The sequence below is a fragment of the Syngnathus leptorhynchus genome, chromosome 2 (assembly GCF_054491065.1).
Source record: "Syngnathus leptorhynchus isolate UIUO chromosome 2, UIUO_Slep, whole genome shotgun sequence".
NCBI classification, from domain to species: domain Eukaryota; kingdom Metazoa; phylum Chordata; class Actinopteri; order Syngnathiformes; family Syngnathidae; genus Syngnathus; species Syngnathus leptorhynchus.
This window is the reverse complement of record NC_141196.1, coordinates 4,609,045-4,636,967: the sequence shown is the minus strand read 5'-3', so window position 1 is coordinate 4,636,967 and position 27,923 is coordinate 4,609,045. Positions and strand designations below refer to the sequence as shown.

The 27,923-nt window shown below is 44.0% G+C and overlaps 4 protein-coding genes, 1 long non-coding RNA gene, 2 other non-coding genes and 1 pseudogene across 12 annotated transcripts in view; 4 read left to right on the top strand and 4 right to left on the bottom strand.

The window, feature by feature from the left end:
* Positions 1–57: 57 nt before the first annotated feature.
* On the top strand, positions 58–4,273 carry LOC147060234 (claudin domain-containing protein 1-like). The gene is made up of 4 exons (XM_085902385.1): positions 58–551; positions 1,750–1,857; positions 2,055–2,192; positions 2,675–4,273. The coding sequence occupies exons 1-4, from the start codon at positions 260–262 to the stop codon at positions 2,893–2,895; spliced, it is 759 nt and encodes a 252-aa protein (XP_085758511.1). The 5' UTR covers positions 58–259; the 3' UTR covers positions 2,896–4,273.
* LOC147060233 (N-acyl-aromatic-L-amino acid amidohydrolase (carboxylate-forming) A-like) lies at positions 3,722–5,060 on the bottom strand (annotated as a pseudogene).
* Positions 5,061–5,934: 874 nt separating this feature from the next.
* On the bottom strand, positions 5,935–13,188 carry LOC147060232 (oxysterol-binding protein 1-like). 3 transcript variants are annotated; one of them, XM_085905891.1, is made up of 17 exons: positions 12,849–13,188; positions 12,507–12,679; positions 11,468–11,679; positions 11,165–11,336; positions 10,723–10,834; positions 10,088–10,274; positions 9,718–9,835; positions 9,567–9,624; positions 9,318–9,482; positions 8,950–9,195; positions 8,718–8,838; positions 8,537–8,640; positions 8,156–8,251; positions 7,856–8,043; positions 7,370–7,605; positions 7,007–7,045; positions 5,935–6,907 (listed from the first exon to the last, which is right to left on the bottom strand). In XM_085905891.1, exons 2-17 carry the CDS (start codon positions 12,641–12,643, stop codon positions 6,765–6,767), a joined length of 2,334 nt encoding a protein of 777 aa, XP_085762017.1. In that variant the 5' UTR covers positions 12,644–12,679; positions 12,849–13,188; the 3' UTR covers positions 5,935–6,764. The 3 variants fall into 3 exon arrangements, with proteins under 3 accessions (XP_085762017.1, XP_085762016.1, XP_085762018.1); XM_085905890.1 differs by having other exon boundaries at positions 5,935–7,045; XM_085905892.1 differs by lacking the exon at positions 7,007–7,045.
* A 177-nt stretch (positions 13,189–13,365) lies between these two features.
* trnar-ucu (transfer RNA arginine (anticodon UCU)) lies at positions 13,366–13,453 on the bottom strand. Its single transcript is given in 2 exon segments — positions 13,366–13,401; positions 13,417–13,453. It is a non-coding gene; the product is annotated as a tRNA-Arg (tRNA).
* A 573-nt stretch (positions 13,454–14,026) lies between these two features.
* On the top strand, positions 14,027–18,071 carry coro1b (coronin, actin binding protein, 1B). 4 transcript variants are annotated; one of them, XM_085900283.1, is made up of 12 exons: positions 14,027–14,154; positions 14,226–14,333; positions 15,095–15,303; positions 15,384–15,506; positions 15,585–15,714; positions 15,818–15,999; positions 16,067–16,186; positions 16,269–16,373; positions 16,442–16,587; positions 16,659–16,716; positions 17,146–17,445; positions 17,609–18,071. In XM_085900283.1, exons 3-12 carry the CDS (start codon positions 15,100–15,102, stop codon positions 17,729–17,731), a joined length of 1,491 nt encoding a protein of 496 aa, XP_085756409.1. In that variant the 5' UTR covers positions 14,027–14,154; positions 14,226–14,333; positions 15,095–15,099; the 3' UTR covers positions 17,732–18,071. The 4 variants fall into 4 exon arrangements, 3 of the variants coding, with proteins under 3 accessions (XP_085756409.1, XP_085756417.1, XP_085756402.1); XM_085900291.1 differs by having other exon boundaries at positions 14,056–14,140; XR_015062871.1 differs by having other exon boundaries at positions 14,059–14,333; positions 17,146–17,263; positions 17,329–17,445.
* Positions 18,072–20,191: 2,120 nt separating this feature from the next.
* Positions 20,192–20,263, top strand: trnaa-cgc (transfer RNA alanine (anticodon CGC)). Its single transcript has one exon. It is a non-coding gene; the product is annotated as a tRNA-Ala (tRNA).
* A 299-nt stretch (positions 20,264–20,562) lies between these two features.
* On the top strand, positions 20,563–27,655 carry dtx4a (deltex 4, E3 ubiquitin ligase a). The gene is made up of 8 exons (XM_085905629.1): positions 20,563–20,952; positions 21,562–22,606; positions 24,778–24,839; positions 25,068–25,229; positions 25,314–25,375; positions 25,467–25,787; positions 25,873–25,962; positions 26,088–27,655. Exons 1-8 carry the CDS (start codon positions 20,745–20,747, stop codon positions 26,316–26,318), a joined length of 2,181 nt encoding a protein of 726 aa, XP_085761755.1. The 5' UTR covers positions 20,563–20,744; the 3' UTR covers positions 26,319–27,655.
* The window catches only part of LOC147060221 (uncharacterized), a 64,258-nt gene continuing 59,464 nt past the window's right edge, over positions 23,130–27,923 (bottom strand). Inside the window, exons 10-11 of the long non-coding RNA XR_015065479.1 lie at positions 26,080–26,176; positions 23,130–25,231 (exon numbers count right to left, since the gene is read on the bottom strand). This is a non-coding gene — a long non-coding RNA (uncharacterized LOC147060221). The remainder of the gene's footprint in view (positions 25,232–26,079; positions 26,177–27,923) is intronic.

The window sequence follows — 27,923 nt, the reverse complement described above, 5'->3', positions numbered from 1 at the left end:
CAACCCATCATCATGAGCGAACAATCGATTTCCCTGGTGTTATTCTGGAGCCGACCGGAAAAGGAAAGGCGACGGATTAGCGCGACCGCCCGATGGAATCGAACGTAAAGCCGAGCGCCATCTGTGGAAGTGGGCCATAGGGGCGGGGACATACGACGGCGACGGCGGAGGCAATTCATCCCGGCCGGAGCGCTCGGACTCAGAACACAGACGAATGATGCTCGCCCCCACCCCCATCATCTACTCGTGACGAGCAACAATGGTGGACAACCGTTACGCCACGGCGCTGGTGATCGCCTGCGTCCTCAGTCTCATGGCTACTGTTTATCTGTGCGTGGGCGTGGGCACACAGCACTGGTACCAGTACAGCAGCCCGCCAGTGCGCGGTGAGGCCAATGTGTCTGAGCTGCGCGGCCTCTACGACGAGTTCATGGATGGAGAGTTCGACGAGAAGACGTACAGCGACACTTTGTTCCGACTCAACGGCAGCGTGGGCCTGTGGTGGCGCTGCGTGTTCGTGCCTGACACGCCACACTGGTATAAGGAGCCAGGTACGTGCACGCACCACGCGTTCCTTTTAAGGGCTCGGGGGGGGGGGGGGGCAGGAAACGTCCCGAATGACAGGTGTCGTTCGACGTCACTTCATTTGGGACGCTTTGGCGACCTCTTGCGCATGAACAACCCTGTTTTGAAAGCGTGGTTTGCCTCAAATATTTAGTACCTACTCAAATACAATATTGTAATTATCAGATCTTTTGTAAATAGACCTTTCCAAAAAAATATGCATTTAAAAAAAAAAAACGCGTAAATTAAATAGAAAATAGAATGTCACAGCAACAATGAAAATCAGTTACTGGTCATTTAAACAACTTTAGCGCCCTCTAGTGCCCGATTGACAAACAAATCCGTCCCAAACGCAACATGAAATGTAATACTCAAATTCTGTTATATATTTGGTAAAATGTTTCTGAAAAATACATATATAAGGAGTGATTCGCCAAGCCAATACTAATATGTATGACAGTTAAGTTAATTTGAATATTTAGACTGATTTGCAAAATCGAATTTAATAAAACCGCACGTTGAAATAGTCAAGATTTGTCACTATCGATTATTTTTTATAAATACATGTTTAAGACAATATACGTTAAAAAATATACTAATGTGTAATAAGCTCAAGTAGTACTATGTAAATCGTGTTTCACCCTCAAATTCTGTCATATTCAGGGATTGTTTCCTTTTTTTAATCATAGGAAAACCAATTTCCTTAACAAAGAAATGGATTAAGACAAATAAATAGTGTACTTACCTTTTAGGAAAAACCCAATTCATTAACAAAGAAATGGATTAAGATATATAAATAGTGTACTTACCTTTTAAAATCTACCCTGTATACGTATTATTAAAATGCCAACACACAAGGAGTGATATGCTAAGACCCTACAAAATTAAATACAACACAAATTCTGTTGAGTAAATGATTTAACAGAATCAACAATAATTATAGTAGTAACAGAATCCAACAAATCAACTATAAAGTTATTTGTAATGACAGTATTTGATGCAGTCCACTTGATGCACCCCAAATCAATAATTATAGAAATAAATGGCATACCTCAAAGACACATGACACACAAGACAACATGGCATCTGTAAAGCTGACATTTTACAATTTCTCTGCTGACCATGTTGTGTGAGATTTCACATGACTTTTGATTCTTGCATGTTTTCTTATTTTGGTGATCTCAGGCGCCAAAATGGCGTTGCGGTGCCGAAGGTTCACCGTGCAACAACAGCTAACGCCCAAATACAAGGAACCCGGAAACCACAACAGTGGAGAGGACAAGCTGCGCACATGTAAGTGCAACGTCATGTTTGTTAAAGATTGTTTTTGGAAATGATCTTTCGCCATATTGGCTATTGGATGAGTTACAATCCTACCTAGTAACAAGTGACCAGTTTAAATGCAATAGCTTTGATTTTTTCAAATTAGTCACAAATCCATCATAATAAATCAGTTGCTAAAAAGCCCAACCTGCCTGGTGTTTTTGTAGACTTGTGGCGATTCCAGTTCCTCCTGCCGCTCGTCTCTTTAGGCCTGGAGGTCTTGGCGGGTCTGATCGGGTTCTGCGCCTGTCTCTGCCAAAGCCTCACGCCCACGCTCGCCATTGGTGTTCTGCACCTGTTAACAGGTTTGGTTTTTTATTTTTATTATAAGAGGAACGAATCTGAATCTTAACATATATATGCTATATTTATGTATCAATTTATAGCACATACACAAATAGTTACATTTAATCAGAATTGTTTCATGGATGAAAGTGCTATTTTTGTGCCAAAAAAAAACCCAACAAGTGAATAAGACTTGTTTTGAGAAAAAAAAATCTGTCTGAGGAGGAATATATTGATCTGAAGAATGACATCATTCTATTCAAAATAATTTTGTTGTATTTCTAAAAAGTTTGAAATTATAAAAATAATAACAACTAAAAGTCTTACAATAATAGTCCTTTTTTTCCTCAGTCATTATCTAACTCATTCACTGCCGTTGATGTCAAAGATTTATTTTTAGAAAACGTAATCTAAGCAAATACATTTCTTAAATTTGAGCTCGGGATTTTTTGTTTTTAGGAGAATAAATTGACGTCCCTCCTTCCTATGTCTGGCATTGCAGGTTTGTGTTCTTTGGCCACCGTGTGTTGCTATCTGGCGGGGACGGACCTGCTCCACAGGGTCTCGGTGCTTCCCGACAAGGTGGACGGCTCCCTGGGCTGGTCCCTATACTTGGCGCTCATGTCCTCGCCCCTCCACATGATGGCAGCCGCTTTGCTGGTGTGGGCGGCACGCAGCCACGGTCGCAACTACTACCGAATGGCCGCCTACCGCGTGGCCTAACCAGTATGATTGGTGGTCCAAACGGAAGGAATACTTGTGGTTCATTTGAAACACCACTCATTGGAACGGCTGCAATACTGGCCGTTAAGATGCACTTTGATGACATCACAAGTGTGCCATCACTATCAAACGGATAAATCTGACCTATGTGGTGAATATGCTTTGGAGAATGAGAACCACATGGTGTGTGTTTGTGTGTGTGTTCACTAAATAAGTTAGTGTTATGATTTCTTCTATTTTTGAGAAATTACTAGAACAGAAAGCTGTAAATTTCAGGAATATTCCTGAGAAAAAAAATCTATTACCAGGAAAGATGTAATGTTACAAGAATAGTTTGACTGTGAGAAAAAAATATTTCAAGAAAGAATTGTTACGATTAACGTAATATTCTGAGGGGGGGTATCATATTAATGTGTACTTCTTTCACAAAAAAAGTCAATACTTCTAAAAAGTCAAGAATAGATTTGCAATTTTATTGTGAGGGGGAATAAAAAGGCATAATGTTACAAGCGTTAATTTGAAAAAAGTTGTAAACCTATGAGAAGCCGCGTATGATTGCTTTTCAGGAAGTAGTAATATTTCAAGAAAGTAGTCATGTTTGAGAATTTTTTTTAAAAAAAGGTTATATTTCATTTGAGCAAAAATTTCATATTTCAGAAAAGACATAAGAATAGAACTACCGTAGATTTTTAAATTGGTAATATTTTGATAAAATGCATGTTAGAGTACAAAAAGATGTTTTAATCCTATACAAATAAAGCTGTATTTTTGAAAGAAAACTAATTAAATATTAAGAATCTTGCCAGAATGAAAAATATATTTTGAGTTAGAAAACATCAGAGTCCTAGAAGGGGGTCAAAAAACACAATGTTGAGGGGGAGTTGATGCTGCATTTGGGTTTATTCTCTTGTTTAAATGAATTTTTTCGCTTTGATTTTCTTCTTTTCAGAGTGACCGTAGCATCTTGGTAAACAAAACTGTACATTACCTTGTAAACTAAGTTTATTTATTTATTTATTTGGAATGTGTGTGGTTTTTTATTATTATTTTGTAGTCGTCACTAATTTAACTTGTAAGTGCTTGTGTTTTTCAGTACAATTAAATCCTATTGTCGATTATTATTTCCAAATGTTCGCACGCCCCCTCAGTGTAGAAACAACACTCAAACAAACACTCCGCTGGAAGGGCAGAATTTTTTTTTCTCCTGCCCATCAAGCATTATGAATGTATGTACGCCAACAACCGTATTGCGATACAGCTGCTGCTCGCTTATTTTTAAAAGCCACGGGTTGTCGTGAAGTTCTGCGTTTTGGATATTTTACCTCAGTTGATTTCAATGACATGCTATCGGTTTAATTTGTATTTGATCTGCTCTTAATGTGTGATATGTAAACGTATTATGTTGTTTTTAAATTAAAGAAAAAATTCCATACATTTGTGATTTTTTTGGGGGGGAGGGGGCGCGGTTCTTATTCCTCTTTTTCTTATGACACAAAGTTAACCGAATGAAATTGAGTTTTTGGTTCATACCTGCAGGTGTCGGAATAGATGCAAGCAGATCCGATCACTTTCTGAATAAGCAATAACGCACGAGCCCATGTTGGACGAGCTGAAGTAGAGGTTTCAGTCGAGATCCAAAGTTCGCAGAATCCCTTTGGGGCATCCAGTTCCTGGGCTAAGGTAACCTCGCAGGAGGCCACGTCCAACACGAGTGCCGACCGTAGGACAGAAGATAGGAAGAAATCAGAGAGAACATCATGCGAAGGGCTGCAGCGAGCTTACTTGAGGACAGCGCGGGTGAAGTATCGGTGTCAAGGTATCGGAGGCACAGTTGAGTGGCGTACGTCTTCTCCCACCTCTGTGCCCACCACCGTCCCCAGCAGCTCCCTGACCAAGTAGACCTCAGAGAGCTCGTTGCCATGGGTACCGCCACAGATGATGACCCGGGACAATCTCGGCAGGCGGAACTCCATTTGATTGTACAGCATGCAAATGAGCTTTGGTCTGTTGGTGGAAACATGCATGAGGTGGCAGACCTTACCAAACACCATCCTAAGATCCCAAATGAAGATGTGCAGCGGAAGTCTCCTCTCTGCTCGACCCACTGCCGTTACCTTTCTCTCCGTTTGCCCTTTGGCACCTTCTCCCCACATTGCAGGCAAGGTGTGTTCCGGGACAGTATCAGATGTGAAAGCGTGGAGACTTAATGAGTCACCTTTGAGATGAGGTTGCAAGCTCAGTGGAGTACGACATCATCCTTATTGTAAATAAAAGTGGTGTGACAGGAGGGAGGGGGCATTTATTTAATCAACTGCAGATGAGTTGTAGGATGGCAGTACAAAGTATAAAAAGTGCTACGGTAGATAGATAAGGTTTTTGTTTTTTTTATTCTACCCTGCATTTATTCCAGACTGATAACAACATGCAACTAGGCTGCTTGATAAGAATTTTTATACTGTTTGCACACATGGGACGGAAAGTGCTGGAGCAGTGTGACTTCTTTCAAATGAGAAATGTGAAAATGCAAACACTGTAAAAAGCTGATATGGTAACAGACTGCAAAAGCGCAACCAAAACTTCCATGGAGAGATTGTGTTGCTAAGGATTTGATCAATTCTTTTTAATTCAGGATAGCAACTTGGACACAAAAAGTGCACCGGCGCTTCTATGTACAAATGACGGGACTGCTAATAATTGCTGGATTTTAGCAAGGTGGCATCCTCACTACGTAAGGCATGACAAGAAAAAAAAAAAAAATCCACGTTCTTTTACGTGACCGGGTAGTATATCAAATCAGAGTAAGTAACATCATTGTAATAAATATGGGCCAGCGTGATTTGTTTCTTTTTTATATAGACTCAACTTTTACACAGAGTACAGACTTAAGATGTACTTGGACATTAAAGACATCTTTTCATTGGCAAGGTGGAAAACAGTTGTGACATTTTGCTGGAAGTGATGAAAGGGGGAAAATGGAATGGTGAAGCATTTTTCCAAATATCATGCATATGAAAATAAACGTCATCAAGAACTAGTTGCTTGACATTACAGTGTTTATTAAAGATTTCCTCTCCTTGGATACAAAATCAAAAACAATGTTATGACGGCTCTTCTATCAGTCGAGCATGAAATCTCCCTTTTTTGGTGACATGAAACAACAGAAAAATGCCTCACCGTTTTTCAGACATGATACATTTATAAAATCAGATATTTTTAGATTGTGTGTCTTGATTAAGTACACTTACAGACAACAGGGGAAAGAAAAAAAAAAAAAAAAAGACAAAACACTTTTTTGGTGTCAAAATGTGCTTGCATATATGTATATATTTATATCTTTTTTTTAATTAGCACTGCATTTACTTTAAATGTGTATATTCACACCATAAAACAAGTATTTCTCTTTAAAACAGAAAACAAAAATAATTACTTCAGCCTTCTTTTACTTCCAACCGTAATAAAACCTGAGCGTCCAGTTCACTCACACGTTTATGACAGGTGAGCGTAGGTTGTCTAAGGCGAGGAGGAGAGATGTTGCACACTACTCGATCACAGTTGAACTCGATAACAGCCTCCCGTCCCCCTCCCCCGCCACACACACACAAGCGCACACCCCCATCCAACCAAACACACATGGTCGCACAGTAGGCGACTTTACATTAAGACACAAATAATCAGACAAACCAGAAACTGTCTTCATGAAGGCCACCGATTAATCACAAACATTGGGAGAGATGGATGTGGAAGGAAGGAAGGAAGCACTACTCACAACAAGCTTGAGGGGCCCACCACCATGTCCTGGAGGTCTCTTAGAACAGAGAACCTACTTTTTTTTTTTCTTCTTCTTCTTCTTTTGTTTCATTCGCCGGTGGTCAAAATATGTCAGGGCAGCCCTCCCAGTAGCCGCGTTCCTTGGCTTCCCAGTAGCCGCCCTTGTAGATGTGAACCTGCTCACCTGTGATCCGGTCCTGGCAGCGCTCGAACCAAAGTGCTTTGTAGAGGTCGTGAGGTGCGCCTGGGGAGAGCGAAAGATCGACGTTAGCGAAAGAAGCGGAAATCCACCACGAGACGGAGGTGCGCGCAGGAAGGTGGCAAGAGAGAAAGAAATACTTGCTTTTCAGTGACGGATCAGTAAGAGAATCCTCATCGACAGCTTTTGGAAAAGACAAATGGATATTTTTTTTTTTTTTTTCTAAACCCTTACTTTACTCATCAGCTGGATCAGTCCCTCCAGGATTTACAATGAATTGTTTCACAATTCAGCCCCAAATACAAAACAAAGAAAGAGGTAGCAGGTACCAGGGTGACAAGCATCGACTAGTCTGGTAGATGTGCTTCAAATTCAGTAGCAATCAAAGAAGGAGCTCATTTTTAAGAAGACGCCTGGAATTGGCCAGAAATTAGCAGCAATCCTGGAAGGAATGGCCTAACCCGATTGGACAGCAGGTCAAGCCTATTGGATGAAAAAGGGTCAAACCTTCATCTGGGTGGCTGGAGGTACGCTGGCTGAGAGCCTCCCTCTCGCGCTCGCGCCGGGCGATACGCTGCTTCTCTTCCAGCCGCTGCTTCTCGCTGTTGGCCTCGTCCCAGCGCCCGTCCTCCATGAGCCGCTGGTCGGGTCGGCGCCGGCTGTCCGTGGGCGCCACGGGCTCCTCGAGCTCGTTGAGAGTGAGCGCCAAAGCGGTGAAGTAGTACATGGTCTCCGCGCTTTCACTGTGGACCCGCGGAAATGACAAATAGTCGAGGTTACTTGAAGGAATTGTCCTCAAATAGAGGCTTCCACTCAAAAAAAGTCTTCAAATAAATTAAAGCCGCATTGGAAATAGACACACCTACGTGAATTTCATTTTGCCACACGTTTTAGTTCTTAATAATAACTGTATTTCCTCAAATGGTCGCCATTGCTCTGACAGAAGCTGCTCTGACAGAAGCTGCGATTCAGCCCATCTTCGCACAGACTTACGGCAGAGGGTTCTTCCGCCACACCTCTCTGGCTTTCAGAGTTTGGTAGACGGTCTTCTGTTTCCCCTCGGAGCCGTTTTCCCCGCCGCGGCTGCTTTGCATCACACGGGAAAACTCCAGTTTCTCATCCCATGTGCCCGACAGCACGTAATGGGCCTTGCCTTCCTTGTCCATCACCACGCCGGTCACCTGAGGAAGGCGATGTCGGGAGAAAGTCGTCAGTCCTCGTAAGCAGATTCCACCAAAAGAGCAAAATAAAACAAAGGCAAAAAAAAAGAACAAAAAAAAGTCCAATCCTCACCTTCCTGGCCACATCTCTGGAGAAATAACTGTAAGGCGCAAATTTCAAATGGCAGCGGTCTCCCGTTGTGTGGTTCACCACATCGATCTCTCCCGACTAAGATTAGAAAGAAACGATAAGCGTGAACCAAAAATGCATCAAGAATAATACTTCTAATTACCCAACCAAATGTTTTAAACAAATGCAACCCTAACCTTTTAAACAGGAATTAAAATCAAGCATCAAGAACACACCACTGAAAATGAAAAATTCCGTCATTCAAGAATTCAGAGCAACGATACCAATTTTCATGAGTCATCGGAGCTTTAAGGAGACACTTGAGTGTCTGTTGCGATTTTGGCAGCTTCGCAATTTATGCGAAAGGATGCCTTTGAATCTCACCTGGTCGATCCAGAGTTTGCCAACTATGATGTTGTGCACCGTGGTAGTCACTTTCTTCCATGTGTAGTGATTGTTGTCCTTGTCAAAGATGGCATGAATGGTGCCTGCGGACATACGTGGAAGGTTTTCAACACATTAGAAAGGAGGCGCCGCTTTGCTTTGTGTTCCGAAGCACTCTTACCTAACGGCATGATGGAGAGATATTTGCCCCGGAATTTGCTGGCAACGGTGATTTCCTGCCTCAGAGTCCAGCCTCGATCGGAGATGGCGTGATGGGCCGCGGCCGGCGGGTGGTGACTGACCTGGAGGGAGCGCCGGTCAATAGGTGAAAAGTCAAAACGCTTTGCCGTTGAGCATTGCCTGCCTCACCAGTAGAGCGCAAGATGCTAACATCTTTAACTCGGCAGCCTCACCTGCTCACAGAGGGAACGGTAGCCGCTCTCCCGCCGGCGGTCCAGCTCGTACGTCTCGCCCAGCAGCGGGTTGAAGGGCTTGCCCGTGCGGTGGACGGTGGTGGAGTAGGACGATACGGAGAAGGCGGCCACGTAGCACATCTGCTCCAGCGTGCTGTGGCACTTACTCGCCTTGTCCAGCAACTCGTGGTACTCCAGGTCCTCGGACAGACGCTGCAGCATGGAAATGGGCTCGTTGAAGTTGACCTAAGGGATATCGAAAGGCATATGAGAATACGGGTTATATAAAAAAACGGAATTCGCTATGGTTGCTCAAAGTGAAAAACGTAAGACACGTGTATACAGATAAAGAGATCCTGGCCACTCACAGGCATGGGAATCTTGGAAAGTTCTTTGCCAATGCAATTTTTCATGATGCTCCACAGGTTGAGGGAGTAGTTGGGCTTGTCCGGGATGCGCGCGCGTCGCTTCTTCAATGGCAGCAACTCTTGCGAGGGTGACTCCTGGTTCATGGCCAGGGGCTCCTCGTTCAGCTGAAAAGGCAGCAAACGTTTGTCAGGTCATGGAAATTCAGACTCTCTTGACAAATTGCCCTGGAAAGAAAAAAAGTCACATACCGACTGATCATCTGAACAAATTTCATTATTGAAACCGCTGGCGTTACTGCTCGATCTCCTGGAAGAGAGATGAAGATTTACACGTTAATGTTAACGCACACATAAAAGGAACAAAAGGAAGCGTTTTTATATTTCCGTGGAGCAAGCTGACTTGTGGAAGTGAGGGTCCGCGGGAACAGTGATGAACTCAGGAGCTTCTTCCACCGCGTCAAAGAACTCGTTGTCATCATCCTCGTCGCTGGCCTCGCCTTTCGCTGCTGCGACCGCGCCTATCAGATTCCACAAGAAAATCAGTATAGAAATACAATCTGAATTTGTTGGGTAATTAATTGCAAGGAGAAATAAAGTCAAAAATCTGGAAAAAACTTTCAATTAGGTCACAATATGTAGTTTACCAAGACAAAATAACCCAACAAGACAGATGTGGAAATCTCAAGAAACACTTCCTATTACTATGTGAGTAAAACCATTATTTCCTTAGAAAGAAAATAACAGGAAATGAGTAGAAAAGCACTATTTACTCTTATTGTCGGCGGTGGCGTTGGCCTGGGCGGCGGCTCCCCGGAAGGCTCGCTCCAGGTGATTGTGCTGCTTGGCCAGCTGCTCCAGAGTCTCCTCCAGGCGCACCCGCTGCTCCCGCTCCGCCTGCAGCGCCTTCTGCCAACGCTTGCTGTGTGCCTGCGCCAGCGCCAGGAAGTCTCGGCACGCCTTCAAAGTTCCATCAGAAAAAAAACAAACAAACAACCACCCACAATTACGCGTCACAGTATTGCCTTGAGAATGAAATGGTACTCGCGTTGTAATTCCAAGAAAAAAGTTAAAACATTCCCAGAAAGTGTTTTTTTCTGATTTTAAAAAGGTAACAAGTTTCCATATCACAATACTATCATATAAGAAAGACTTTTACACGACTAAAAGTGACAAGAGAACACAATACAGCAGTGTCATCATGAAACTAATAAGTCATGATTGCAAGAAAACCTTGCTAATGTTACACAAGTTAAGATGTCAATTTGAGTTCAAACAAAATCCAAAGTTGTCACTTTGAATGACTGACTGAAATCGTTGAATAAAAATAATGGCGGCAAGTGGACAATAAATATTTTTTTTTTTTCTGCAATGCACAAGAGGTTGTGAGAATCAAGTGTGAACTGACATTGATCATGGCGTTGGAAGTGATGCGGAACAGCGTGGCCCTCTCCGTCACCTGACGAATTTTATCTCCCGCCTCTCCCGTCAGACGCAAACTGTCCAGCTCCGACAAAGACCTGCGCCAGAGATGATGAGCCCTGAATCAGATCTTGTCACCGTTTTCATTGGCAATCAACATTTTACAAACTTTAAGTAACCAATTATTTTTATAACATAAATGTCACTATCAAAGCTAGTTTTGTTAACATTCCAATGCTATCTTGCTTTGTATATTAGCATTAATTCACTTTGAACTGGGAGTAAATCAAATGATGGCAAATCGGTCCATTTGTGTTTGTGATTAAAACACAAGCACAGTAATCAGTCACTTTTTTTTCCAGGTCTGATTGCCAATTGAAAAATAAGAAAGAAAGGACATGGGATTCTATCAATGAAGATGGACCAACCTCTGAAGAGCGGAGCCGTGCTTGGAGATAAGATCGTTGCACGTGCTCAGATCTTCCACCTTGCTACCCAGGGTCCGCAGGGCCGACTGGACTTCGGCATTCTGCGGGACGCCGCCGCCTTGTCCGGAAGGCGCCGTGGGCAGTGAATGGGAGCAGTCATCACTGGAATCATCTGCTCACAAAAAGGGCAATTTAACAAGGTTAAATTTTTATTATTAGGGTAATGCAATCCTTGAATCATAGTTTTTCCCAAGATAAATAGTTGTTTTGTGTTTATGTTTTTGCACTGTTTGTTTATTTTACCTGACTCAAGCTGAAGGCGTGCCGCTGCTTTGGCCTTTGCCAGCTCCAGCGCAGTGATCCAACGCTGTCGCTCCACCTCGCAGCTGGCCTTCAGGTGGTACGTCTGTGCGCCACCGTTGGAGATGACAAAGTTGCACGCGTCGTCCACGGTGATGGTCGCCGTCGCCAGGTTGATGGTGCCACGGCAAGTGTGGCCCATTTCCGCCTGGGTCCTGAAAAGAAAAAAACATGACAGAAATTATGATAATGTAAATAATTATGTGGCCTTGAATGTCATTAAATAATTTCTACATTTAATAAAAAACAGACTACAAATAATTGTAAAAATGTGTGGCACATTTCCATTTGAGTTATGAAAGTCAACAGGGCACAAAAAAAAAACAAGTTACAATCATCATCATAATACATTAGACATAACAGTTATAATAACAAATTATAATTATTATAGAAAGATTACTGATAAAAATGTGTTTTTTTATTTTAAGTTAAATATAATGGTGCCAATTTAAAATGTTCATATATTTAAAAAATAATTTAAATGACAAAGAATAAGAAGATGATAGCCGTTTTTTAAAGCCCATTTTCACAATGGGTTCCTAATATACCACTAAAAAGTCATCAAAGACATTAATAACACCTAACAAGAGATTAATGGGATCATTCCACAAGAAAAAGTATAAACCATATACTAGAGCTAACAATTTTATTCAAAACCAGGACATCCCCCAAAAAATTATATTGGTATGGTGTGTAACATCAGAAAATAAAAGAATAAAAAATGTAGATTTTTTTTTAAACATGGGTTTGCAAAAATATTATCACAGAGAAATATATACAGAAATTGGAGAATATATTATCTTGAAAGAATGCAATTCTAACATCTGAACAATTTTCAGTCATACAAGGACCTAAACAATTCATAGATTATCAGAATAGTTATCGATCAACTTGATAATCGGTTATCTAATAACTCGTGCACTACTCATTCAAATTCAAATAAGACTGCTGGCTTGCACTTTGAGTTTCAGCAACGTAATACCTGTAGTAGGACAACAAGCCATTACTCAAGACGAACCAGCGCCTCTGATAACCCTTGATGTAATTAGTCCACTTGAACACCCATCCCTTATATGTGTCTCCAGCTGGGGTTGGAGGGGCTGTCTTGGGCTCGGACATCACAAGCCCCAGAACCCAGACACCAATGCACAGAACCTAAAAGACAAGACGACAGGCGCTGTGATGAGTTGGGGCACAGTTCTACTCTTGCTGTAATGTGGCCTGACAGGTTAAAGTTCAACTAGATGAAAAGCAAATAGCACGTCATGTGGTGTTCTGTTCATGTTTTGGGATGCAACAAATACTAAAAAAAAAAAAAGTTTACCTTGACGCGTCCCTAAGTTGACAGCTCAGGCAAGCGGGTACCCAAGGAAGTCACTGCTAATATTGACACCTAGACCAGTAGTAAGTAAAGACGGCTACTTAGCTCACAGGGGCGAACTGACCAGCAAGCTAACGTCGACAACGGAGAGCAAAACGCGGCGAAAAGCGTCAAAAAAGAGCAACTGGCGTGGCTATAGAGTACAATGTCGCCGTCGAGTAGATGAAACATTTCTCACTAAGCATGTGAAGACTGTCCGCTGTACAGCTGCGCACAACTCCAGCTAGCTACTTCTAACTAGCCTATGGTGCTAGGTGGCTAGGTGGTTCCACCCGGTGCCACACTAATTGCAATCCGTGTTGAAACAATACACCGCGCATGCGCACAGTCGACTGGAAAGTATCAACGTGGAGTTTTTCTCCCCACATTTTCAACTTTAAGCAGACAAAGACATTTGTATTTTCCTTAAATAAGTCGGTGCAATCAATTTTTACGTACAACCAACAAAGATGAAAAAATGCGACTCCGGTGGGACTCGAACCCACAACCTTTGAATTACTACATGGCAGTCTAGAAGTCCAATGCGCTGTCCATTGCGCCACGGAGCCACCTGTTGGTTACACTGATTTTGACTAAGATATTCCCATTCAAAGTGCTAGCGTTGGATACTAAGTATAAGTTTATCATGTAATCTAAAACTATAAAGTGATTACAGAAACACCAGTCAAGATTGTGCCCGTGTTTCTATACTTGGGTCGTTTTATGTCATTTAGGATGATTATTTTGTGCTGTCAACCATGCGTATCGTTAGTAACAATAAAAAAAACATATATTGCGAGTACTACAGATAGTAACATCATAGAAACATGCACGAATAAGTAATATATTTGCATTTCTATTTATTATATTCTGTAACTAAGGACAATTACGCCCCTCTAGTGGTTGAACGTGATCATCGCGTAAAACACATTGAGGTGCATTGTGGGACATGTAGTTTACAAAAATAGCAAAGCATGGCTCAGCAAGTGCCGGAGAGGCTCAAACCCAATAATACAGGTGTCGAATGTTGTCATGGCTCGAAACGTACAATTATTTTATAGGTGAAGAACTTTCAGTCTGATGGAGTAATATGATTGGCTTGAGAGAGTCATGTGACTAAAGCTAACCTCCTCACTGGAGCGCGTTCCCTGCCTCCCGTTGTTCGATGCGCATCGTATCCGGATCAACATCACCATCAATCCTCCTCCTCCAGCCATACCGTTTTCCAGTCACATGCCACCGATGTTTTCGATGATGTCAGCGAACATGCGTAATTGGCGATCCCAAGAACTGGCACCTCGATTTCTTTGAAAATGCATGCCAGAATTTCGTGTTTTGTAGGTCGTGAACGCCACTTCGGGACACGGGAGTGGATTAAGTTACAGTTGGATTATTGGTCTGCGCTTTGTTGCCACGCTGTTTCTTGCTAAATCACCGCAAAGAAGCCAGGTAGGCAGTAAAATGCAACATTATTCGTTTTTTAGCACCGTTTCATCACACGCATGCGCACTTGTTTTCGCCCAGCAGACAATTGGAATGGAGAACCCCGTTATTCCTGCACCAGTACAGGAGAAACAAATGCGTTGTTGCACAGGCCCAAGCCACACTCTGGGCCTTGTTTAAATAGCAGGATAGTAGTCACCATATGGATCTATTGTGCTTCCACTAAGCAGTACTGTTATTTTGATGGGGGTGTAGAGTTACCAGCCCAACCCCCACTCAGATTGTACAGTACACGACAAGTGGACATTTCAAACAATGGAAAATAATAATACATTCCAACGAAGATTAACAGGATTTACAATAACACCAAATCCAGTACGCATCAGATACTGCGAGACCATACAAAGTCACCACCCCCTTAGAGGTTGATTATTGCTAGACTCGACAATAACCATAATATACATCTGGTTATTTTAGCAGCTGAGTAAGTAAACACAGTGGTCACTATATGACGAAATATGATATGACAATAGATACTGTGAGACTTAGCCAGAATTTCCCCGAGAGCACAGGTGTCAAACTAAGGCCCGGGGGCCAGATCCGGCCCCCTCACATCATTTTAAGTACAAAAATGAGTTTCACACCCAAAGAAGTGTGCATACGCTGATGAATTCTTGATGTCTGGCCCTCTTGGCAGCTAAGTAAACAAACACCATTGGTTACTAAACAAGAAAAACGTGAGACCATGAACCTTCAATTCTTGACAGGCAAAATGTCTTTCCGGCGAGGTGTGGTGCGGCAGAGCAAGTTCCGCCACGTGTTCGCGCAGGCGTGGAAAGCCGAGCACTGCCTGGATGATGTCCGAGTCTCCCGGGTAACGTGGGACGGCCCGCTGAGTGCCGTCAACCCCAAGTTCTTGGCCGTCATCATCGAAGCGGGAGGCGGAGGGGCTTTCCTGGTAGTCCCCATCGGCAAGGTTTCCGCGCGTCTTCTCCACTTTCCGACATTTGTGTTTGTGTAGGGTTCGTGCTTTGACAACACTATCCCTGAAAACAGAGCGGCCGGGTCGATCAGTCGTGTCCGACTGTGTGCGGCCACGTGGCGCCAGTGTTGGACATTCAATGGTCTCCTCATGACGACAATATCATCGCGAGCGCCTCGGAGGACTGCACCGTAAAGGTCCGTCATTCTAACGCATGTTGGTTCGTCTTGAGCTGCTCCGCTGCCATGTTGTTTTGTCACTTCCGATTTGTGCAGGTGTGGCAGATCCCCGACGGGGGCCTGACGGCTCCCATGACCGACGCTGTGGTCACCCTGGAGGGGCACAGTAAAAGGGTGGGCATCCTAGCCTGGCACCCGACGGCTTTCAACATCCTCTTAACTGCGGGTAACAAAAAACACCCTGTGAGCGTTCTTGTAGACTGAGTGACTCAACTGTAACAAACAGCCGGTTCTTTCTAGTTGAGTAAATAAACACCACTCTTTCCAAGGCTGCGACAACGTGATTGTGCTGTGGAACGTGGGCACGGGGGAGCTGCTGTACCAATTAGCCGACGCCCACCCGGACTTGATCTACAGCGTCAGCTGGAACAAGAACGGAAGTGCCATCTGCACCGTGTGCAAGGACAAGGCGCTACGCGTCATCGACCCGCGGAGGGGCACCGTCCTCAAGGTAGCCCGCCACGATCATTTGAGAGATTTCCACTCCGAATTGAAATGACGACCTCGTACGCTTCCAGGTCAGAGAGAAGGTCCATGATGGTACCAGACCCATGCGAGCTGTGTTCCTCTCCGATGGCAAGATCCTGACCACAGGCTTCAGCCGGATGAGTGACAGACAAGTGGCGCTATGGGATACGGTACAAGCACAAAACTGCCAGTTTGCATTTAACAGTTTTCTCGCAACAGTCAATTTTCTCCTGAATGCAACCGGCGTTGCAGAAAGATCTCTCTGAGCCAATGGCGGTGCAGGAGATGGACACGAGCAACGGCGTCCTTCTCCCCTTTTACGACCCCGACACCAACATGGTGTACCTGTTGGGCAAGGTGAGGACGTGCGCCGCCGTTTGCCCGGTCCGCCGTTAACATAAGAGCGCTCGTTATCTGGCTTCCAGGGAGACTGCACCATTCGCTACTTTGAGGTGACCGACGAATCCCCCTACGTCCACTTCCTCAGTCTATACAGCAGCAAGGAGCCACAGAGGGGGGCGGGCTTCCTCAGTAAACGAGGGGTGGACGTCAACAAGTGTGAAATTGCCAGGTAGGAATTTTGCAAATCTTGAATTTGTTCGGCGGGATGATGACAAAAAAACGATTTCTCTTTGGTTATAGGTTCTACAAACTGCATGAAAGGAAAGTGGAACCCATTTCAATGACAGTACCGAGAAAGGTAATGGTTTCGCCGATCACTAAATGCTACTAAGGACACAATGGGCCCTATTTTTTTCTATTGATATTTTTGTAGACAGGTGCGTTTGAAAAGGGGTGTTTGCGCCATTGTGGGCGTGAACACAACTAACTTACTTCCTGGACAAATAAAATGGTTCCACTCATTCCTTTTAAATTCAGCACTATAGAAGCCCGTACCAATCTTTTGATATTATAGAGACAGAAATAAACTCACTGAAGTCCATGCAGAAGATCAAAGCTCGCTAAACTATGTTTATAAGGAACTGTAAGCAGACTTCCACTTGCGGATGATGTCAAGTTGATTAGGTTGTCAAGTGGGCACTGGGAAACCGCCTTCCACCCAAAGTGAAATTGGATCATTTCGCTATGACGCCAAGTCACTTGTGCTTGTTTCTTGTGGTGCATGCAGTCAGATCTCTTCCAAGGGGACCTTTACCCGGACACGGCCGGTTTAGAGCCTGCGCTTCTGGCTGACGAATGGATCGCCGGACGGGACGCGCCGCCCCTGCTGGTGTCCTTGAGCGGAGGTTATGCGGCGCCGCCATCCAAGCACCGGGACACGTTCAGGATCAAGCCCGGGTTGGCTTCACAGGACTCGACACCGGCGGCGACACCGGCGGCGGCCCCCGCCACCAAGGAGCCCGAGGATGAGGAGCCACGTGCCGTCACCAGGGAGACAAGCAGCTACACTGAGAGGCCTAAGCGAGAGGTGCGTCGCATGTGCGTATCAAGGCACAAAATAACGAAAATTTAAATTGTTCAAATACCATAGCAGCAACTTTTCTCATAACAGTTAAACCGTTCCAAAAAAAAGACTATCGTGTAAAGAATTCCACATCCACAGCTAACGGGAGGTTGCTGTTTGTTTCCAGGACGAGATTCTGAACGAGCTTTTGTCGGAGATGAAGGCGCTGCGTGCCGTGGTGCTAGCTCAGAGCCAGCGCATCGAGTTGCTGGAGAGGCAACTGGCTCGCATCGAAGATGGCGACGTATGAACCGACGCCTCCCGTAGAAGAAGAACCTCTAGGGCTATTTAATCAGGTAGTTGAACGCTGCTAAACCGTGATCAGATCCAAGACCTCAAAGTTACGATGTAGCGCAAAACATCGTCTGATGCTCTTTGCTTAGCGAAAGAAAAATCCAACTGTGGAGGCTAGCTGATGACTTTTGTGATTTTAGAACTTGGTGTCAGTTGAACGTGGATTTCTTGTATCGCTGTTTTTTTTGCTTTTATTTAGATTCTGAGTGATTTGTTACTCGGTCTGTTAAGCATTCCCAACTTTATAAATGCACTGAACGCAACACCTGGGATGTGGTTGTAGCAAATGGAATAAAGTGTTGTTTGTATTCATTCAACTGCTCGGGTCTGATTTTGGGATTTTTGAAATAGTATTAAAAAATACAAGGGATGGGCGGGGAGGCCAATTTAATAATAATATAACACGAATAACAACATAAGAAAAACAATTTTGTGAAAAAATATATTATGGCATCTTGTAACATTTACAGTCTGTCTTAAAATTCTGACTGTTTGCTCAATTGATAATTGTTTCAAAAATGCATCTTAAAACTTGTACAATTCTGTTTTTTCCAATTCATTTAAATGTTCAAATGTAAAATTTGACATATCTTAATAGTTGGACTTAAATCACACACAATTAGTACTTGTCATGTTAAAGAAACTTTCTTACTCGGTTTATTTTCTGGCATAAATTTTTTAATTTAAGATTTAAACTTTTTAAATTGGAGTATCTAGTTAATCGAATCTAATTCAAGATGACAATTCTTGATCATCTAAACTACAGAATGACATCATTAAGTCCTATTTTTGAAACGTCTTCCTCTTTCTATATCATATGTACAGTATTTGCTATTCCTCCACCTCATCCCTCCTACAAATCGGGTCGCATTTTCCGCTTTGCTTCAATATCACGTTGCACTCGAAACGAGTCGAGTCGGGCTGCTCTTAACATTTTTTCCCCCCCCACGAACCACTCGTTCACAACGTGGGTAAGTTGTTTTTTTTCCATTATTATGATGTGGTCTTAATTTTAACATTGTGTTTTTAACGAACAATAATGATAGTATTGTCACTTTTTTGACAGACATTTGTTGGACTATTACAATAGTTCATGCTCTGCAAGCTATCTGATGCTTCTCAATTGCCATTGCTTCAGGAAATCAGCAAAAAACTGCAAGCTGTCTGCCCACTTCCTGTGCACGCAGGCGGGCCTATCTATCATTTTCTCTGTATGTATATATTGTGTGATACTGGAACAGTAATGTGGCTTATAATTGCGATTTATAACGAGGCCAAAAACTATCTTATTTTTTTATGTGTCTCGACGATAAGGTGCTACATGTTTTTAAGAAACCCAGCGACCATTGTCCCTCCATCTTTGCTTCAGGTATGGCTGACTCTACCGCGACTATCATCTTGCTTTTTTTCATCTTCGTCATCCTGTTTCTACTCCTCATCGTCCTCTACAAGAAGTTGAACAGGGAGACCAACGGACAATACACTTTACAGCGTGTTGTCTATGGAGAAGGGGGTCTTCGGGATCGTGCCAGAACGTTGGCAACTGTCCTGGAGAACCACCTGGGAGTCCAATTATGGCCCCGTGGTAGTTCTGACGAAGATGGAGAAGAAATGCACGATTTTCAGGAGGCGCCCAGACAAAAGGCAGAGTATTGTAGTGCATCGAGTGGTGGGAGCCAGAATAGTGAAGGTGAAGATGACAAGCCACAGGCAAGGAGAGAGAGTGAGACACAAGAGGAATCGAGGGGGACTGATGTGATTATCAATTTAAATCAGTTCTCCAAGCGTGTCATGTGGTCTGAGCAGGATGACTAGCAGACAACACAAGAGTCTCAGAGATGCTAGTTTTCCGTTCAATTGTCAATAAACGCCACATGTCAAATACACGCTTCCTTCGCATGTTTCCATGAGCGTCAGTCATCTAAGGTTTCTCCAAGAGAATCCAGAAATTCCTTGAAAAAATTGTATTTCCTGACACGGGTTTTAGCAAATGATAGTTTCTCCATAAGACTCGATTGACCTTAGAAATATTGCATTTCCTCAAATAGTGGTCTCTGCTCTATTAATTGCCAAACTACAGATAAATGAAATAGACACTCCTCCTTCAAACTTGGGCTAGGTTTTTATCCAAAGGTCCTCAATGACTTTAGAAATAATGTAATGTCTCAAGAGTGACAATGGTCCTGATGAATGGCCGGATTCTTTGTCACTTGAATAATAAATAAACACCACTAAAGCTCCAATTTGACCGATAGCTGCTGTACTTATGATAAAAAGATCATTGTGTCTCATGGCAGAACTCACGTTATGACATTAATCTATAATTATACAGCGGCAAACCGATACTGTAACGTTTTTCGTGCACTCGCAGTATACGATGAATAAGATGCTAGTTCTGTCGAGTGACACGTACGGTGGGGATGTAGCTCAGTGGTAGAGCGCATGCTTCGCATGTATGAGGTCCCGGGTTCAATCCCCGGCATCTCCACATTTTATGTCATAGTTTTGAAATCGGTTTGAACATAATGAAATTAATTGCAAAGAATTACAGAAATAACTATACGCCTCATTGGGCCGTTTTATGACTGGTAAGCGGGAGGCTTATCTCCATTTTCATTGGCTGTCAGTAGACTGAGCTGTCAAATTTATTTTGGATTTAATTTCACTGATATGGTTATTTGTTTTTGATTTATCAACGTCATTATTATTGTTATTATGACTTCAGTGATTTATTCTTTTTTTACGGCCTGGTAGGTGTCGATTGGGGGGAAGAGGGGGGGTCGACCAGTTGCTGCTGCACACCCGGAACTACTAACACGGCAGGTACGATTTGCATCTGTGTCCGATTATGTTGCAAATAACGCGGACACACAAAACGTCAACACTACAAGATGGACGTTGGCGTGCTGTCGCGATGCTGCTGCTGCTGCTGTCGTCGTCGTTGATGTGTCGGGACGACACCGAGTAGGATGTTACTCGCGTCCGCCGCGGTCGTATGGGAATGGCTGAATGAGCACGGCCGCTGGCGGCCCTACAGCCCGGCGGTATGTCACCACATCGAGGCGGTCATCCGGAGCGACCCGCGCTGCGCTAGCGTGGTCCTCGGCCAGGTGGACTCTCGCCTCTCGCCCTACATCATCGACCTGCAGTCCATGCACCAATTCCGCCAGGACACGGGTGGGTGAGCGGCCCGTTCCGGTGGCATCTTTCTTTCTCCTGGCGCAAAAATGACGTCTTGTTTTTTTTTTTGCACTCGTGCATTGTGCAACTTGTCCGAAAGTAATGGGACGCGGTGCACATACAAAAGCTAACACGCCCAAGAAATAATTAAGAGCGTCAAAATGCATCAATGCAACAAGTTGACTCAGGGGGAGTATTTGCTAGCGACCAGTTCAGGGTGTAGTCTTGCCTTTCACCCGATGTCAACAGGGATAGGCTCTAGTATAAAAGCCGCTTTCACTAAAAAGCCGGCGCTTTTCTGTGTTAAACGGCAGCGACGCTGAATGGTAGAAGGAAGAAATCAAGCCTCACAATTTCCACCTTCGAAGGTAGCACAGTGCAATACGAATGGCGTGCCGTATATTTTTTCGACTCATATATAGACCGAGTGACCTGTTACATACTGCATCAAAAAGGCATTTGCCATCCCACATTTAAATGGGAGTGACATAGATAGCAGGTGGAAATTCAACCTGGCTTTTTTTTTTTTCTATCATTGATGTTGAAATGTGGCATGGCACATCTCTACTTTGATTATTGATGCGGCCATCTTTGCCAATCCCACAGGCACCCTTCGAGCGGTCCGGCGTGGCTTCTACGAGCCCACCTCAGCGCCCGGCCAGGGATGGCTTTGGGAGTGGGAGAACGACGTGGGGAGTTGGACACCGTATGACACGGAGGTGGGCATCGCCATCCAGGCGGCGCGGGACCGCCAGCAGCCCTGGCTGGACCTGTCACCGCTGGGTTTCTGCTACCTTATCGACTTTGGGAGTATGACCCAAATCAACGGGCAGACGCGGCGCTGCCGTCGCATTCAGCGACGCGCCGATTTGGCGTACCCCTTGGTGTCAGGCCCCCTGCCCAAATCCCAGCACGCGTGGGCACCCGCATCCGCTCCACACCCCGGAGGATTTGCGGACATTACCGCAGGGGGTGCGGGAATCAGGATGGGCGGTGCGGGGGGAGGCAATGGTAGCGCGTACCCCAGCGGGGCGCTCCCCGCTTCAGCTATCACCTCTTTGGGAGCACCCTGCGCCTGCCAGCAGTGCATGCTGCTGCTCAGTGTCAAGGTGGGCACTGTGTCCAACGCTCAAACTCTGGGTCGGAGACCACCTCAGACTAAACCGCCTAGTCCCAAACTTAGCAGTCATCTGATCCCTGGAGGGGCCTGGTCACTCACCCTGCCACGACTGCCCTCCATCTCACGGTCGTTCTCCCCTCATAGGACGTCCGTAGTCGGGGCGACGGGCGGCGGTCTCGCAATGGCGAGTACGGGTACGAGCGGCGGCTTCGCACACTCGCTCTCCCTTCTCAGCTCGGCCACCGCCGCCCTGTCACTGAACTCCGGCCGCCCGCCGCCCCCATCGCTCCCCCCACCGCCGCCGCCCTCACTGTCCACCCAGCCTCACCCTTCCACCTCGCCGCCCTGTTCCATTCCTGCGGCGCCAGCTCCGGGCCCGCCTCTCGCCTCGGCCGGTGCGCCCTCACCTTCTGCCCGTGTGCTGGGCCCGCTGACTACAACTCTGCCGCCGCGGTCCAGCCTGGCGGGGCTGAGCCGACCGGCGCTGCAGCGTCTCGCCATGGCTCAGTCCCGCGCTCTCATCGCCTCAGGGTGAGTCGACACGCTTTTGACACACTTGCATATTAGTCAGGACATTGGATGATGGTCACGTTTTCAGGTGAGAGTCCTTCCGGCAGATGGGTGAGCCTGCTGGCACCCCACGTCAGAAAATCAAAATCCAGAGAGAGTACCACCTGTTGCTAACTGATTATCTCGGGCAAGAGCGCCAAGGGCAAGCGGTGTTGAGATTACCTTCCAAGATTTTGGTCACTTGATTTGTTAGTTAGCGGGATTACGTGGTGGAGGATACATGTGTGAATGTATGTGCTATTTTAACCCCTATTTTTTTATATCACTTTACAGTGTTATAACGGACCAAGACACAACAGTGCATGTAGTGGCCATTTTACTAGTACTGGACATTTGGGACTGTGTTTTTGTGGGATTTAAGGAATTTAAGAAATAGTCCAAATGTGTTGTTGTTGGGGTTTTTTTTTTTTTTCAACAAAATGATTTTGACATTTTGTTATTGCCTGTGAGAATGTAAGGAAAAGCTAGGGCTAGGATAGTCACAAGCTGTCTCCATATCTACATATATATATTTTCTCACTTCATGTAAGAGTTGCTCATGTGCAAAGGTTTCCTAGTCCCAGATGGAAGCTGGCCTAATGCCGGGAGATTAGCCGCAATCCAAAAAACGTGACTTGCGGACATGGTTCTGCCTACTTGTTGGTAAACAAACCAATATAGCCGCCGGAAGTATAATCACGTTGACCAGAACAGATCGTGCAAAAACCTGATGTTTGATATTTATCTGTACCCTGAGAGGATTTTCAAGGACAAGAATTACAGAAAACTGCGAGCGGTTTGTATTACTGAGCTCAGGTAACCAACAGAGTGGAAAAATTACCAATGGTTTTGTTTCCTCTTCCACAGAATCAAATATACTATCATCCAAATATGAATATATTAGTATAAAAAGGGGAGTCCAACAATGAGAATAAATACAATTATATTAATTCAATCAAATAAAATCTTGAAATAAAAAAGTACTATTCTTGAGGGGGAAAAATATTTCGGCTTCCACAAAATCTAAAATACCACAATACAATTTTGGATTAGCCAAATTGGGTGAAGGTTTGCTGAAGGAAAGATGGGAGCCCCATGATGGAGAAATTAGCTTCCTTATGGCCTCAGGGGTAATCCGTAATGTGACGACTGAATGGCCTACTACTCGAGTTAAGTCAGCAGATGGGAAAAGGCGGATTAGCGCTATAAAAGAGCGAGGTGAGGTGCCACAAATCACGTTGCCGTTCAGCTCAACCGTCGGAGCAGGAGCATTTTATTGTCCCGCCATCTGGATTATCCAAATATTCTCGGAGATGACTGTGATCAAAAGTGGACGGCCGTAAGTATCGAACGGACTGTTTAGTTTATTTTTAATCATTAAGGTTGTAAAATAGCACAGGTCAACATTTTGTACAGATTTCTTTTTTTTTAATCAAAGATGCAAAATTTTCTGCCATCATTTTTTTTCTCAAACATGTTTTCATAATCGTAATAATATTATAACAATAATATAAGATGTAATACATGCATATTAGAATTTATTAATGAAGTGTTAGGTTCAGCAACAGGTGGATTTTTTTTTCTGTAACGCCATACCTTTGATAAAATGCATATTTTTTATCGGTCAAATTTGAAAAAAATAAAATCTCAAAAACATGTTTGGATTAAAAGGAGACAATTTTGAAATGAGCATTAAAAATGCCTTAAGGGAAACACAAAATCATTTCTTATTAAAATGTGCTGTTGACCAGTGTAATGTTTTGCTATTAGTTTGACTACTTGGATTTCGGATGCACGTCAGCTTTAACATCCCGACACAAATCTTTGAAAGCACCGCTATGCTAGTTCACGAGTAAAATGAAATGGCAACAAACCACGTAGCCATAGCTCAGATCAACAATGGCTTCCAGTTCTCTCAATATTGTACTCATGACGCAATATAGCAATTTTGTATTATTTTTTTTTAAACTGTCAAAGTGGTTTACTCATCTAAACCGCTCACATTCATGACAGTGCAAAAGCTTCTTGACCTGCTGACGTGGAATTGAACTTGACATATGTTGTGGCCAGCTGCGCGCACAACAGACTGATGGGATTGTAGCGCCTTAAGGGTGACCTGTCACCTATCAATGGATGTCTACTTTGTGTTGCAGGGTGCCGACGGTTCCCGTCAAGAACCTGAACGGTTCCAGCCCTGTTCACCCTGCCCTAGCCGGTGAGCACCATGATAAACATTGGACCAATTATGCAGTCAGTCTTTAGAAATCTTCTGTATCTGAGGTTTTTTTCTTTTTTTCTAATATTTCAAAAGAATTGGTTATCCTAATATTTGGAGTTTTTCTCATAAATAGGGATTTAATTTAGGGATGTGAATGGTAGTTAAAGTTTAATTGGTGTTGTGATTATGAACATTTTCAAACTGTTTTGCGTGTTCTCTTTTTAGGGATTACCGGCATCCTCATGAGTGCGGCGGGTCTTCCCGTCTGCCTGACCCGTCCTCCCAAGCTGGTGCTTCACCCACCGCCTGTCAGCAAGAGTGACATCAAACCCGTACCGGGTCTGGGCCACTGCTGTCGCAAAACCACCAAGAAGCAGGCCCGCAAAGGTCTGAAAATTAACAGAGAGAAAAAAAAAAAAACACATTCAGGAAGCGCATCGAATCGTCTCACGTTCCATTTTCTTGTCATAGGTAGGACCCCCGAGGAGGTGGTTAAGAGATACCTTCAGAAAGTCCGAAATCCGCCTGAAGAGGTAATTTATTTATTAGTCACTAAAAAACTTGGGAGTTTGAAAACGCAAAAAAAGCAAAGCAAGTCACGGAAGTGTGTTTGCAACCGTGCAGGACTGCACCATTTGCATGGAAGTCCTATCGGGCCCATCGGGCTACAAAGGCCCCGGCGTGGGCGGCATCTCCCGCGCAGAGTCGGTGGGTCGCCTGGCGCAGTGCGGCCACCAGTACCACCTGCAGTGCCTGGTGGCCATGTACAACAACGGCAACAAGGACGGCAGCCTGCAGTGCCCCACGTGCAAAACCATATACGGCGTCAAAACCGGGAACCAGCCTCCGGGCAAGATGGAGTACCACGTCATCCCCCACTCGCTCCCCGGACATCCCGACTGCAAAACCATCCGCATCATTTACAACATTCCTCCCGGCATTCAGGTAGCGCTGCCGTCACGGTGTCGTCGTGGGCGTCATCCCGTACATTTTTTGCCTCGCTTGAGGTCATGAACGTGTTGCTCTTTAGGACCTGGAGCACCCAAACCCCGGCAAACCCTTCACCGCCCGCGGCTTCCCCAGACACTGCTACCTCCCGGACAGCGACAAAGGCCGAAAGGTATTGTTAAGAATTCCTAGACGAAGGCCGAGGGGGGGGGGGGTTGAGGGAGGCCTGTAGCCTTGAGGCCGATTTTTCAGATGCCACTGGAGGGCGCACATTTTGAGGAAATCTTACTTGTTCAGGTTCTGAGGCTGCTCCTGGTGGCATGGGACCGCCGCCTCATATTCTCGGTGGGTACGTCCAGCACCACCGGCGAGTCGGACACGGTCATCTGGAACGAGGTGCACCACAAGACAGAGTTTGGCTCCAACCTGACAGGCCACGGCTACCCCGACCCGGGACACCTGGACAACGTTCTGGAGGAGCTGAAGGCTCAGGGCATCACCGAGGACGAATGTCTTCCCAGAGATTGAGCCAATCGTTAAAAGGGATTCATCTGTCATTTATGGGTGAGGTCTGGATTTTTACCTTCAAGCATGGGTGGGGGTGACCTAGCTTTTCATCTGGCCCGCCCGCCTTTCAAACCTCAGAGGAGCTGTTCAAGAAAGCCCCAAAACGCTCATACTTTGGCGTACTCGCACATAGCGTTGAACATTTAAAAAAAAAAGTCTGACGTTCATACAGTCGTTTTGGCTGATTGACTTAAAGTTAGAGTCGGTCTTAAAAATGCTGATGTCATGTAAAATCAACAAGATGACCTTTTTCACCAGTTCGTCAAGCGTTAAACGTTGGCCTCAAAAACAGTGCTCTGAATGTTTGATTCATGGTACACGTCTCCATGGAAACTGGTAACTGCTTGTATTTAGGCTCCAAAAAGGATGATGTCATGTAAAGTAGTCAACAAAACAAAAATGTCTGTAATCCATCCATCCCATGTAAACAAGCTCTAAAAAAAAAAAAGATATCTTCGAATGCGATACTTGTAGGTTTTCAAAACATTTGATCTTTTTTTCTGATTCCCCCCCCCACCACCGTTATTTTTGGGTCTTTTTTTTATCAATGGTGTCTTTGCATTTTTCCAAACACTTTACATGGAAACCTAATAGCACCTAGTAATGCTGTCATTTTGAGTTCTTTTAACGTTTCAGTCTGTAAAATGCTGATTTCATGTAAGCGTCAAAACAAAAGCCATTTAAAACAATTTGCTTTGAACAAACTCGAGTCTACTTCAATTTGTAAAAATTGTTCTCGTTTCTCATGTTAGTTATGTAACATTTTTCATTTTCCCATGAATTCACAATGGTGCTCTGAGGTTCCCCCCCCCCCCACCCCTGTCTTAAAGAAACAGCGACAGAAAAAACAACAACATGCATGACCTGCAAAATGGCGTTTTGATACCACTGTGCACATCCAGTACACATCAGTCAGTGTTCAATTACTTCAAACTGTGAGACTTCTGTCAAAAATTGAAGTGCCACTCTGGCCACTTCAATTGAGCATGGACGTTTGCTGACCTCTAGAGTTACTTTTTGACAACGACATTTCATTTTGTTCATTTGTTACTTTTGACATTACTGTATAAACTAACAGCTGACGTGTTTGTATTTGGATTTTGCAATGACTTAATATTTATTTATTTATTTACGTTATTTGAGGTACATTTAGACATGTCTCAGTTATTTATGCATTCTTTTTCATTTTAATTGTCATTTTTAATATAAAATTGTATATGTAACTGTTAAAAGCATTTATATTTTATGTATGGATGTATGCACCTTGTATGTATGTTCTATGTGTGCGCAAATTTGCATTAAAGTTTGTTTTTTTTCCCTCCGTTTGTGTTATTGTAGACCAGAACTTCCTTCCAAAAACGTCTATTTTTGATAAACTACTTTTTTTTACATTTAAGATATTAAATACACATTTGAATTTACAAAAAAAAATCAAAGCTTTAATTGATTTGTTTTTTTTTTAATTGTATCAAAATATTTTTTTAATTAAAGTAAATTCATAATAGAATACTGAAATAAAAACGTTTTCCAGTAGTAGTAATAAAGTAAGTAATAAAAGCATTTAAA

Coding starts and splice junctions, on each gene's coding strand:
- LOC147060234 (XM_085902385.1), top strand. CDS start 260: ATGGTGGACAACCGTTACGCCACGGCGCTGGTGATCGCCTGCGTCCTC. Junction 552..1,749: donor ACACTGGTATAAGGAGCCAG/GTACGTGCACGC, acceptor TGGTGATCTCAG/GCGCCAAAATGGCGTTGCGG. Junction 1,858..2,054: donor AGAGGACAAGCTGCGCACAT/GTAAGTGCAACG, acceptor GTGTTTTTGTAG/ACTTGTGGCGATTCCAGTTC.
- LOC147060232 (XM_085905890.1), bottom strand. CDS start 12,643: ATGTCCGAGCCCAAGACAGCCCCTCCAACCCCAGCTGGAGACACATAT. Junction 11,337..11,467: donor ACGCCTTCAGCTTGAGTCAG/GTAAAATAAACA, acceptor TTTTGTGAGCAG/ATGATTCCAGTGATGACTGC. Junction 8,252..8,536: donor GCAAACTCTGGATCGACCAG/GTGAGATTCAAA, acceptor TTCTAATCTTAG/TCGGGAGAGATCGATGTGGT.
- coro1b (XM_085900283.1), top strand. CDS start 15,100: ATGTCTTTCCGGCGAGGTGTGGTGCGGCAGAGCAAGTTCCGCCACGTG. Junction 16,374..16,441: donor TGGTGTACCTGTTGGGCAAG/GTGAGGACGTGC, acceptor TCTGGCTTCCAG/GGAGACTGCACCATTCGCTA. Junction 16,717..17,145: donor CAATGACAGTACCGAGAAAG/GTAATGGTTTCG, acceptor TGGTGCATGCAG/TCAGATCTCTTCCAAGGGGA.
- dtx4a (XM_085905629.1), top strand. CDS start 20,745: ATGTTACTCGCGTCCGCCGCGGTCGTATGGGAATGGCTGAATGAGCAC. Junction 22,607..24,777: donor CGCGCTCTCATCGCCTCAGG/GTGAGTCGACAC, acceptor TTTGTGTTGCAG/GGTGCCGACGGTTCCCGTCA. Junction 25,963..26,087: donor ACAGCGACAAAGGCCGAAAG/GTATTGTTAAGA, acceptor TTACTTGTTCAG/GTTCTGAGGCTGCTCCTGGT.